Below are 12,247 nucleotides of genomic sequence, written 5' to 3'. Positions count from 1 at the left end.
ATGGTCCCCCCAGTTTAAGGTACTACAAGTATTTGTTGAATTGGCTTCACAGATGTGTTTCGTTAGGCAGGTGTATTCATTTGTGTCGTTAGTGAATGCAGAAGAGAGCTGTTGATGTCTAGTCTTGATTCTAGACTTTGCAATTGCCTTTGGAGATTGTTGTTCGGGTGTGGCAACATGAGGAAGATAGCAGTGTCGATGCAAATTAAGCTGGCCATCATAAGGCTCACAAATGAAAATCAATCAATCAGGAACATTGCAAAAACCCTGGGCATGCCCAAGTCCACAGTTTGGTTCATCATTAACAAGAAAAAAACAACTGGTGAACTCAATTATGTCAAAAGACCCGATAGACCGAGGAAGACCACTGTAGTAGATGACCGGAGAATGCTCTCTATGGTGGTTTGTGATTTTTAAATTATTCTCTGTTAATACATTCTCATGTAACTCTCAGTATAAATACAGTATAAATATAAAATAAAGTTTCTTTTTAAAAACTAATTTACTAATTGAACCACAAGTAAATAACTAATGTAACCTAAAGGCCTAGCTAGCTAAAATTCAATTCATAAAGCCTACATACCTATACGTCCCTGTAAGCTTGTAGGGCTGTGACCACTGGAAGAAAACAGGGTACCAAGAGTAGTTAAAATGACAACAAAAATGGACCCTCTCTGTTCAAGTCGCTTTATGCTGATGCTTTATGAATGGATTCAGAAGACTGCAGATTGGACAATATAACCAATCAAATCCAAGGTTTATTTTCACCACTGACTTTCAGTTATCTAATAACTGACAGGCTACAGTAGTTATTATTAGCAAGTTGAAGGAATACTATAGATGCAGTATCATGCAGTTATTGGCACCCTTGATGAAAATGAGGGGAAAAGGCTGTATAAAATACACAACAGAGATGATGAGCTCTATTTTGTGTTCAAACATATTGGAAAACTATATACTTTATTCTAATACAATTCATTATTTTTAAAAAGTGTTTATTGAGTAATACGTTTTTCTAAAACCATACAGTAGGTGTTAAAATGATTGGCACCCTTAAAGATTCTTTTAAATACAATCAAAGTTAAATCTTCATGTAAAATTAATTTGTCATCCGTCACCACGGGGAAAGACAAAGAACCGTCAGATTGTTGTTGACCCACATAAATCAGGTAGTGGTTACAAAAAAATACATGAACAGTTAAACACACCACTAAGCACCATTAGGGAACAATTGGAAACTTGCCAGGAAGAGGGCACATACAGTGCATGTCATCCATATACAGTGAGGATTACGGTGAGGGACTCAACCATAAAACATAATTTCAAAAAGCACTTCATACCTATCATCAAATATAGTGGAGGACAGTTTATGATTTGGGACTGTTTTCCTGCCAGTGGTGCAAGGGCTCTCATTAAGATCAATGGCAAGAGGAATTTTACCAGGACGTTTGAGCTAAAAACCTAGTTGTCTCTGCAGAGAGGTTGGGACTTGGCAGTAGGTGTACCTTCCAACAAAACAATGACCCAAAACATGTTTATATGTTATATAGTGTTCTATATATATATATATATAGAACACCACAGGATGATACAATTAAAAGTGAGCTTTAGATTTCAGATTTTGATTATTTGCTATGAGATTAATTGGCACACTTGCTAATCCAACAAAATAAATGAAAAGGGTTGAGGCCGATGGTGAATCTTAGAGTTTAGATTCCTGCCTCCGTTTCAAGCTCATGAATGAGCAGCTACTTCTGCGAATACTGAAAGAAAGAAATTCTTGGGAAACACATTTGATAGATTAGTCAGTGGAGGTGTGAGCTCCGACTCTTACTAATGAAATCTGTCACCTGCAGCTATTCCTTTAAAAAAAAAAACTTTATACTGAACAGAACCAAACCAGCCTTTTCATTTTAACTGAAGTTACAGGCTTCCCTTGTCATTAATTAATGCCTTCAACAGCATAACACCTTATTACGCCTGGGGTGGCCCTCTATCAGAAGTTTCCCGGAAAAAGATGAAGGCGTTTTTAGGTCTCTGCCTTCCTCAGATGTCACATGTGACATTTATACATGCAGGCATGCTTTTGCTCACACTCACACAAATGGCTGGTGTATGTTTACTTTGAAGATAAAGTTTAAAAGACTGTAACGCTGTAATATAACGAATTGTACAACTGACAGAGGAAAAGTACACATAAATAAATAATCTATTTATTTTGGAATCATGATTTAAAAAAACATATGGCATGAATGGTATATACATATACTTTTCACATTAGATAGGAGCGGAGTTCTTCCCAACAACATCAGTAGGAGTAATTTGTCAAATTTTTAGTAATGCCGTCTAATAAAGCAAGGCATTGTGTGTTTCATGCTCTGGGTGTTTGTATTTTCTGCAGATAGTAAACATATTAACATTTAGTTTGTGGGTGCATATTTTCTTGAATTCCTCCGATTACAACATCTGCTAACACAATGGCCAATCTTATCTATGTAAATCTTCAGGTTATGTGAGGCAAAGATCAGCCAAGTACTCTGCGGTTCTAAACTGAAAGACTGAAGGAGCAATATCTGGGAGTATGTAGGCCCCACAGATATTGCTGGCCTCTCTGAGTGGCACTGCACTCCACTATACTACAACAAAGTAACATTAGCTAAGATTTCACAAACTTGTATTACAACATATCAAACATAACATACAAACTACCAAACACAATCCCAGTTAGATCAACCGACAATTGTAGAGAGGACCCCTCTACAATACACTTGCTTTAAGCTCATAATATCAGCTAACATTGTGGTAGTGGTTTAGTTTACTAAATAAATAGCTAGCTAGTTAGCTAGCGTTACTGTTAGCTAGCAAGCACACTAGAACAGTATTTAACATTCGACAGTTTGCTAACGTTGATATCAGTGCTCAGCATGGCTAGATTATGGACTGGGCCAGTGGGGCCAGTGGGGCCAGTGCCCCGGGGCCTCGGACTGCCAGGGGCCCTCCAAGCCTCAGGCTGCGGTGTGTGGCCCACGACTTCTGAAGAAAGTTGAACGCCAGGGCCCTCAGTGCGCACAGCGCAAGCAGACCACTAGGCCCCTGGGTGCTTATAGCATGAGCTAACCACTAGGGCTCCCCAGACCCCTCAGCGCTTACAATGTGAGGGCCCCCAGGCCCCTTGGTGTTTAAAATGTGAGCTCACCACTACTGCCCCCCAGACCCCTCGGCGCTTACAATGTGAGGGCCCCCAGACCGCTTGGTGTTTAAAACGTAAGCTAACCACTAGGGCCCCTGTGCCCCTCGGCACCTACAGTGTGAGGGTCCCTGGGCCCCTCCACGCTTAAAGCATGAGCTGACCACTCGGGCCCCCGGGCCCCGCACCGCTTACAATGTGAGGCCCCTCGGTGCTTAAAGCGTGAGCTGACCACTAGGGCCCCCAGGCCCCTGGGTGCTTACAGTGTGAGTTGACCACTAGGGCCCCCAGGCCCCTCGGTGCCTACATCGAGCGTAACACCTGGGCCCCTTGGTACATGCAGTGCATGCTTAAAACAAGAGCCTCTCGGAGAGTACAGTGCTGTACAACTGAGCCACTGGTTGGCACCAAGCAGCCAAAACCAGACTTCGTTTTTGAAGCTCACTTCCTGGTCTTGTTGAGAGACGTTGCTCACTAGCGCCACTGCGGTTGGCTCCAGTATAGGTGTTTCCATATCCGGTTTCCATGTAAGTCTACGGTTCAAATGCGATCAAAATACAAAGTCAATAATTTTTTCTCACAAGAACAAATAGTCACAATATGTTATATTTTATTTGTCTTTTGACTGTCCATGGGCCGATTTCATGATTTATTGCGTCATTTGGGCACTGTTCTAATATTTGTTGTGAACCAATGAGGTACAGTTTGCGTCACTTCCTGATTACTGCAGACTAAGCTACAGTAGGGGCTACAGTCTATGGTTACTGGGGTGGGAGGTGGCGCCTCTTGGCCTTGACATTGCGGCTCCGACTCATTGTCCATGGTCCACCTGAAATATGAAAATGTCCATGTCGGAAATTGTTCTACCCCTAGAAGTCAGTATTTTGAGGTTCAAGTAAATGCTAGTGCTCACACCTCTGATACTTCTCTATTAAAATCTTAGCCTATTCCTCATGTGCAAATAATTTTGAGTGCAACTGTATGTAGAGTGGTAATGTTTAAGAACAGACACATCAGTCGTACATTAAAACTAGGAAAACAGCTCAACACTGTAGTATAGCCCACTGTGTGAAAAGGTGCCCACCCCAAATTTCTAATTGCCTCCCCAGTCTAGATCCGGGCCTGACTAGCTAACGTTAGCTAACAACTGACGTTATGTGGAGTGAGCGCTGATCCAGGAGACCAGGTCAGTGGGAGTGAGCGGCCCAGGCTGTCAATCAAAAGTGAATGCATAAATAATTAGGACAGAACTGACATGTCCAGCCAGTCTTCTGTCTGCTATATTAAGAAATTCAGGTTTTACACCAAAGCAGGTTTTTTATCTTTTCAATGTCTAATAAGTAGAAAAAAATACATATATATTGTAATTTAGTAACTAAAGGAACTATTTAAATGTAAGAAAAGGGAGGCTGCATAGGGACTTATATGTTGGGTCCAAGTTCTGACACCTTGGACAAGTTCTGAAGTCCATAGCTTCAGAATTAAAACAATCCACCAATTTCAATATAGTGTATATATTTGAAATATTTTAAATGTATAAGAATACGTATACGTATCTTGAGGTATTCCCACATTTATGTTTTCTTGCATTTATGAAGCTGACAATGATGATTATGTGCAATTTTGAGATTTTAATGACTATTCAGCAAAAACATAAATATGGCTTGTAAAAAAAGGGGTTACAAGTCATTTTAGTTCAGTTTAGTGAAATAAGTCGACCTACAAGAGAAAGAATGCATTTATAAACAGGCAGATATATAGTCTGCCCTATACGTCACTACTACGAGACGAGTTGTAAGAGGTCTTTTAATGCCGCGCGTTGATTGCAGCGAGATCTGTGAAGGAGTGACGGTACCACAGTAGTAGCATTTATTTAGGATAAAATGTACTACAAATTAAGTGGTTTCACACAGAGACTGACGGGATCCGCACCGTCGACTGCGTACAGTCCACAGGTGAGTGGGAGAGGAGTGTCTTGTGTGCTCATATGAATCCATTCTTTTATGGATTACGTGACCTTCACTCAGAAGTTTCCTTTATGCTAGCCAGATTATGAAACATCCTGCAAGGATGTAAGCTACAAAGTCATATGTTTAGCCCTTTATTTTAAATGTTACTTTACGCAACAAACATAAACCTATAAATGATGTAAGTAACTGCTTCTTGAATGTGTTCATTCTTCGCTATAAAACCCTTGCGTAATAACTTCGTAGCTAGCTCGCTAACGTTAGATACTTGTTCTTGACGCGTGTTGTTTATAAAGTGTTTTTTTTTTTTTGTGCGACTCCGAACACAGCAGTATCGATAACATTTAATTTGAGGAGAAATGAGCACGGCAGAGTACTAACTCCGCAGGAAGTCTCGTTGCCGTCTGGGTTTTGGCCTTGCATGATGTCCTTGGGTTGTGAGTGGCACACAGAACTCTGATCTCACCTCTCTTTCTTGCTGGACTTGCTATGGCTAAGACGTGTGCTTCCCGTAGTCCGAGTACCAGTAAATCGTCCTTTCCCAACATTTAAAGGCAATTTGTTGTTCAAGGCAGTTTGACGCATATCTTTTGGGCTTGTAGGGTAGATGGACGACTGAAGGGATGAAGGAGCAAAACGCAATGGCCGTTTATGTTAAAATGGATTATTCTGGAAGGTTTGTTCATGGCAGGGCTTTTGTGAGGACATTTAATCCTCACACAGCAGCAAGTGGCTTAAACCTAAAATAAACATGTAAATAGGTAGATAAATAAAGGTGAAAAATGTCAAAACAATAAGAATAAAATGCTTGTTTGTGTCTCACGTAGGCCACGATTGCTTGTTGTAAGCAATAACAATCAGCTCTATCCTGGTTGTCTCTCTGCCTGTTTTTGTGCATCCAGCCGAATGCCTTCCCCAAGTTTAATTACCGTTTGTTAATGACTGTCTAATCTGAAGTTCATATCCTGAGTTAGTAATGATGTAAACACTGGACACCCTTTAATTTGTTTGTGGCAAATTTAGCAGTACCAAATTGGCTTCCAGAGGAACCCCTTGTGACCATCTGCACGGCTGCCACTGGCACACTGTTCGAAAGGGTCTCTACTGGCTGAGGTCATGGTGGCTCAAGGACAGGGATCCCTGTTTCTATGGCCCATGGGCTGGAAATCTCCACTATGAAGCATTGCATATCTGGGCTGTGTGAAAGCATTGGGAAACTGGCATGACCCTTTCTGGAAATATACTTTCTGTAAAGGAAGGATGTTGGCATAAAAATATGTGTCTGTGAAATAATGCTAATGCCCCTAAAGTTGTGTTTATGCATTTGTGTGCATGCGTGCATGCTCTGACGTGACTGTGTGGTAGTTGAGTTGAGCCTCTCTTGTGCTTCTGCAGGGTTTAAAGCCGTCAGTCCCTGCAGATCCAGCCCCCATGATCTTTGCCACCCCTACCAAAGTGGTGTCTGAGTCCGGCTCTGTGGTGGAGTACATGGGCACCAACAAGGTCCCAGACCTGCAGAAGCTTTTCCAGGTAGAGCCAGCCTTGCAGCCAGAGCATTAAAACTTCACCAGGGTCTGGGATATACAGTTATTCAGTTAACAGGAGGGCAGCGGAACACCCAGAAAACCCAAACAACAAATGATGGAAATATGCTGTGCAGGTTGTACCAAATCTTTGGGAATATGAAACTATTTTGGAATACTGGAAGGAAATGAGTGTCCACAAACTTTTTTTTTATTCCTGGGACAAACTTTATCTGCAGAAACACGGACAATGTTTCAATCCACAAGTAGTTTTGTCACATGTCTGAATTCGTCTGTATGTCTGTAAAAATACAGACATACAGAGTTGGGTGCCGATTCATGTTTTCCTCTTGTTCATCCATTTTTATGTGACCCATTTTTAATATGTGTCACAGAAATGCAGAAATAAATGCTAAACATTGTATTACTTCTTCAAACAGCTTAAATTATAAAAGGCATTAACATTTTTAGAAAGTATAGTGTACATGTTCATCAATCTGTTACAGGCGATTGGTGAACAAAATTGTTGATTTGTCTGGATCATTATAATTGTTGTGAGGATTTGTTATTGTGCTGGATATTCCCCATTGAAAGGACCACAGCTTTATCAGGGTATGTAGGCCTGAGTGAAATAAGCTATGTTGACACTGCAGATTGCACACTCCTCTCTCTCTGTCTGTCTGTCTCTTTCTCTCTCTCTCTCTCTCTCTCTCTCTCTTTCACTCACTCACTCACCCTTCTTTCTCCCCTCAGAAATCAGATGGGGTCCCAGTGCACCTGAAGCGTGGCCTCCCGGACAAGCTGCTGTACCGCAGCACCATGGCCCTTACTGTAGGCGGCGTCCTGTACTGCCTGGTGGCCCTGTACATTGCTGCACATCCCCGCAAGTGAACCTACACTGATCTCGGACCAGCCACGAACAAACGTGCACAAAAATCACAGCGGCAATAAGCGTGAGGAGGACAATGGCTGTGATGGCCGTTGAGTAACAGGACCTTAAATCTTAAATACCACCCGCCCCCCCCCCCCCTCCAAAAGGACCTCCCTCCTCTTACTTGCTCCTCATTATTTATTACCCCAGTCCCAGTGCAGAGACTCGTGCACTCCTGCCCTCTGTTCTGCACCCTCGCCCCTCAGCACACACAGCTGACAAGGACATACTCTGATCCCCCCCCCCCCCCCCCCGCCCTCCTCAGGCTGGACCACGGTTGCGTGTGTGTTTTGCACTTGTGTACATTTTCTTCTGTCTGCCAAACCAGTGTGTGAAATAGCTCTCTAATTTGCTAAATAACGTCTGTGAAGCAGTCGACCACGCAGATGAAAACTGGGGCCTGGTGTTCAGGGAACCCTGGAAACTCTTGTGCGGCTATGCCTGTGTTCAGTAACAAAGCGAGTGTATTGCCAAGAGCTTGGAAGAGCAAGAACCTTGTTGACTCATCAAGCATTGAGCCAAATCTCAAGAGTAGATATGCAGAGAAGTTTCCAGATGTGTAATCTCACCGCAGCGAGGACAGGCACAAACGTCACATGCAGTGATGTCATTCATCCGGTACTTGCCGTTCCCAGATTTTCCTGCTATGTAACGCTACTTGTACAAATCATATAAATAAAGAAAGCTGTTAATTTTTGTACAGATATTATTCAACCCATATTTTGTATTCTCAATATATTTGACAAGTTTTGTTGGAAACATTGGTGGCTTCTTTTGATGTACGTCAGGAAGTTTGAATGTAAAATACCGTATTCGTATTTCCAATCCAAAATTCGTACACAAGCTCAAAGACCTTGGAAAGTGCACAACAGACACTTTTGTTGTTTGAATTTGGTGGTGCGTTCTCATTAGTATGCACCACAGTGAATTACCCTCAGCATTCCCTGTCCGCTTTGATTAAACATGTCCCCACTGCAAATGAGAGTCAAGTTCTTCGTTGAGCTGCTTGCCTAAAGTAAATGGTAATCACACATTACCTATTGCACACGTGTACAGTGTGCATGCCTGTGTTTCGGAACGCAGCCCAGACGACAGCTCTGTGAGGACGAGGCTGTTGATGGGGACGGAGGTGGCCCTCGGACGGGTTTGGCGCTGCGCGTTTGCGCGTGCGACCGGTGCCGTTTTCGCGAGGCACGATTCCGCCCCGCCCTCCTCATTTTCAGGTTTGACATTTCACAGCAATCATCAGTTTCTTATTTCCCCTTCGAGGTAATTACCAAGGTTTTGATTTTCCTAATGGAAAAAGAATTGATTAATGCGCATTGCAGCCTGAGTTAATTCCGCGGCGGCGGAAAGCGTTCTGGTGCCGAGCCGCCTAATGGAATGCTGAATGGCTTTGGAAGTTTCCATTCTTTCCGCGTCTAGCACCATATGCCTTTCTGTTCGCTTTTAATTGGGTTGCGTGACAATATTGTACAGCTGTTATGCGTTCTGAGGACAGAATATGGAAATCTGTATGCCACTGGCTTCCATCTCCACTTGCCACTAGCCCTTCATGTGAATGGGCCTTCATGTGGCTGGATCTGCAGGCTCCTGGGTATTTGTGGAGATTCTACTTCAGTGGTTCCCGTCCCTGTTCCTGGAGCTTCACCATTGTGTGTAGATTTTCACTCCATCCCTAACAGAGCATGTCTCATTCCACAGCTAGAGATCTGGTTGATGTGCTAATTAGTAGAATCTTGTGCGGCAAGTTTGGGTTGAAATGAAAACTTACAGGACAGTATGCATTCTGGCTGTCTGGTGGTGTTCAGTCACAAAACGATGTGATGCTATCTTGCCATGTCCAGCATTGTGTTTGGGAGAATACAGTATATTTTGTAAAGCTAAAATATAAAAAAAGATTTTAAAAACAGTAAAAACATAAAACAAACTTTTGTTCAGTTAGTGTCTTTTTGTAAATTGTAGACATCTTCATGTTTGCTATAATTATTACTTGCAGTCTAGGCTTCTTTTAATTTTTCATTTTTGAACTACTGACAGTATTTTCTGCACTACAGGAACTAACTTGTGAGTTTTGACCTCCCCTTTCCTAGCTAACAAAGTACAAACCATTAATTTTGGTGCTATTTGTGAATTCAGCCCTTATAATGGCTGCCTTCCCATCACTTTGGAGTGTTAACTTTTTGTTGACTGACTACAAGACATCTACCCATGCTAGACTACGATGAAAATGTTTGTGTCCCATTTACGATTGATGACATCTGCTAGATAATCATAACAGCCAAATTCCAATTTTGTTGCAAAACCTAACATTTTTACTTATGGTGTTCGAAGGGCAAATCCTAATGATGGTTTTGCAGAACTGAACACAAATGTTATCCGTGAATACAAGATTCATCTCGCATTATTCACTCAATAGTTGTCATACATTGTTGCCAGTTGAATATAATGAATTGTATTCAAAAACAATGGCAGACATTTCTTAATTGATGAATCATTCCTCAGTAATGCATGACTGGTGACAGTGGTAAAAAATAACAATAGACCGTGTGAGAAGATGTGTGCGAGGATGTCAAAGGATTCTAAGAGCAACAAACACCAAATGACAGGAGAACCACTATTGTGCATCATGTCAAAACCCATCAGCAGACAAGTGAGTGTATATGACTAAGACCATGTGGTGGCAAAATCTCAATTTGCAACACCAAAGGGCAACTTTGCAAAGGAGTTACAGGCCTTTTCACTTGGGTCAGCCTTTTGCCTTTTCTCAATAGAGTTTTTGAACCAGAAGAGGAGGATACGGTGGGTGTCAGCTTCACCGCAACTTTGTCATCATCCGGGACTATGAATATATCATAGCGCGTGCATATGTGAATGGACTGGGACAAAGCCACACACCCGTGGTGTTCCTCTCGTATTATCCACCTTCCTTAAAAACTGCTGAGCAGTCTTTCTCTGCCCATTGCCCTCCTGTAGCGCATGGAAGTGCCCTGTGATTATATCAATGTCGAGCCAGAGACCTGGCGTCTGGGGCAACGGTTGTCATATTTTAATAGTTTTCTCAAGTGGCTGAAAATTTGTTGGGGAAAAATTATCACAGGCACAGAGACCTTTTGGTTTGGTCACATTTTCACAACGTAAATGACTGCAAATGTAAAATGTCTTCACAATAATTTGAAAGAAAGATTATTCATTTTCAGCTTGATAAAATGTATTTGTATATTTTTATGGATATATTTGCAGTTTTGAGAAAATTACTTTCACGAATGCATTTGTTGAGTCTTGTCAGCTCATTTCAAAACTGTCTACAGTGTTTAAAAAAATAAAAATAAAAAAAAACTCTCCAGCCACGGACAAGAATCAGTAGGGGCCATACTGTATCTCCATGTCGACCGCGCTGCAGTGGTTATCATGGCAACGGTGGGCTCCCGGCGATTTGAGCACTGGCACATAAAGGCCTATTCTCCCCGCCTTTCCTCCACTGCTCGCGGGAAGACTGAGCGCCATGTTGTGGTGTGTTTTCCTCCCTCTCCTCTAACATTACACTTTGTCCCAGTGAATTCAACAGAAAAATTTATGCTTTTCCAGACAATAAGAGCAATGCAATCCGGGGCTCTTTGAAAGGTAGTTGGGCCTGTTTCGTAGTCGTTGCACGAAGATGAGCAGGCTGCGCACTTGGCTGACAATGAAATGCAGTGATTCATCCACTCCGGGCTGTCAGAGGAAGCATGCAGCAAATCAACCCTGGTGCGAGAATGATTTGTCTTCTTTTGTTCAGTTGTTTTTTTTTTTGCCTTTCAACGACAGTCTAAACCTGTCATTTTCTCTCAAATAATCCCGTCTTAGGCAGAATAGCTCCTGTCAAGACCCGGGAGAGAAAGAGCGCGTTTGAGCGAAATGGAAAGCTTTGTGGGGGCAATTCCTGTGTTCGATGCGAGACAAAGTCTGACCTACAATTTGCATGTGTCTGTGGTACAAAGGCCTAAGTCCATTGGAGGATGTTAATCTTTTAAATGAAAGGGAAATTTCTTTTGTATTAGCACACAGACTGGATCAGAGGTAAAGTGGAGACATTCTGTTTTCTGTCACCATCTGTCATGTGGCTACAAGAATGACACATGTCCATAATTGTGCCAAATCCTTGCATGTGTCAAATTATTTCAATCATTTGTTTATTGGTTGTGGTGCATAATAAGCCCTTCCACACACACAGAGACACAGACAGACACACACAGACAGGGGGAGAGGGGGATTCAAGTGCATTCTGGAATGTTCTGCTGTGTCGATCAGGTTAGTAGTTATTCTCAAGCCCTTGAGTGGCTTGACACTCAATGTGCAATGTTGAGAGGGTAGTGGGTGTTTGTCTCATTAGAAAATTATCAGAAATATTAAGCTTTTCAATTTTCCAAAATATATTTGGTGCCCAGTGTGGGGCTGAGCATATCCCATTACCACAATAATACGAAATGGGCAACTAACTACCAACGCAATACGCAAACCCCACTGCCAATTTGGGAGAAAAGCAAGGTGTTGCCTCCGCCTGCTTCTTTTCACACTGTAGACTTCAGCTAAGTGGAATCAGAGGAGAACCTTTCATATGTGACTCTGACATGCAGCCCACAGGTGGCCAATTGACCAG

The 12,247-nt window shown here is 42.3% G+C and overlaps 1 protein-coding gene across 1 annotated transcript; it reads left to right on the top strand.

Annotated features, from left to right (window-relative positions):
• The first annotated feature begins 4,982 nt into the window (after window positions 1-4,982).
• On the top strand, window positions 4,983-8,326 carry LOC118217192 (cytochrome c oxidase subunit 7A-related protein, mitochondrial). The gene is made up of 3 exons (XM_035399022.1): window positions 4,983-5,142; window positions 6,550-6,684; window positions 7,431-8,326. Exons 1-3 carry the CDS (start codon window positions 5,071-5,073, stop codon window positions 7,566-7,568), a joined length of 345 nt encoding a protein of 114 aa, XP_035254913.1. The 5' UTR covers window positions 4,983-5,070; the 3' UTR covers window positions 7,569-8,326.
• The last annotated feature ends 3,921 nt before the right edge of the window (window positions 8,327-12,247 follow it).

Source organism: Anguilla anguilla, chromosome 2 (assembly GCF_013347855.1).
Source record: "Anguilla anguilla isolate fAngAng1 chromosome 2, fAngAng1.pri, whole genome shotgun sequence".
NCBI lineage: Eukaryota > Metazoa > Chordata > Actinopteri > Anguilliformes > Anguillidae > Anguilla > Anguilla anguilla.
This window is presented reverse-complemented; position numbering and strand designations above follow the sequence as displayed.

What these genes read in the sequence shown, in the direction of transcription:
- LOC118217192 (XM_035399022.1), top strand. Translation starts at nt 5,071, where the DNA reads ATGTACTACAAATTAAGTGGTTTCACACAGAGACTGACGGGATCCGCA. An exon ending in CGACTGCGTACAGTCCACAG is followed by an intron (nt 5,143 to 6,549) that starts GTGAGTGGGAGA and finishes GTGCTTCTGCAG; the next exon opens with GGTTTAAAGCCGTCAGTCCC. An exon ending in ACCTGCAGAAGCTTTTCCAG is followed by an intron (nt 6,685 to 7,430) that starts GTAGAGCCAGCC and finishes TTCTCCCCTCAG; the next exon opens with AAATCAGATGGGGTCCCAGT.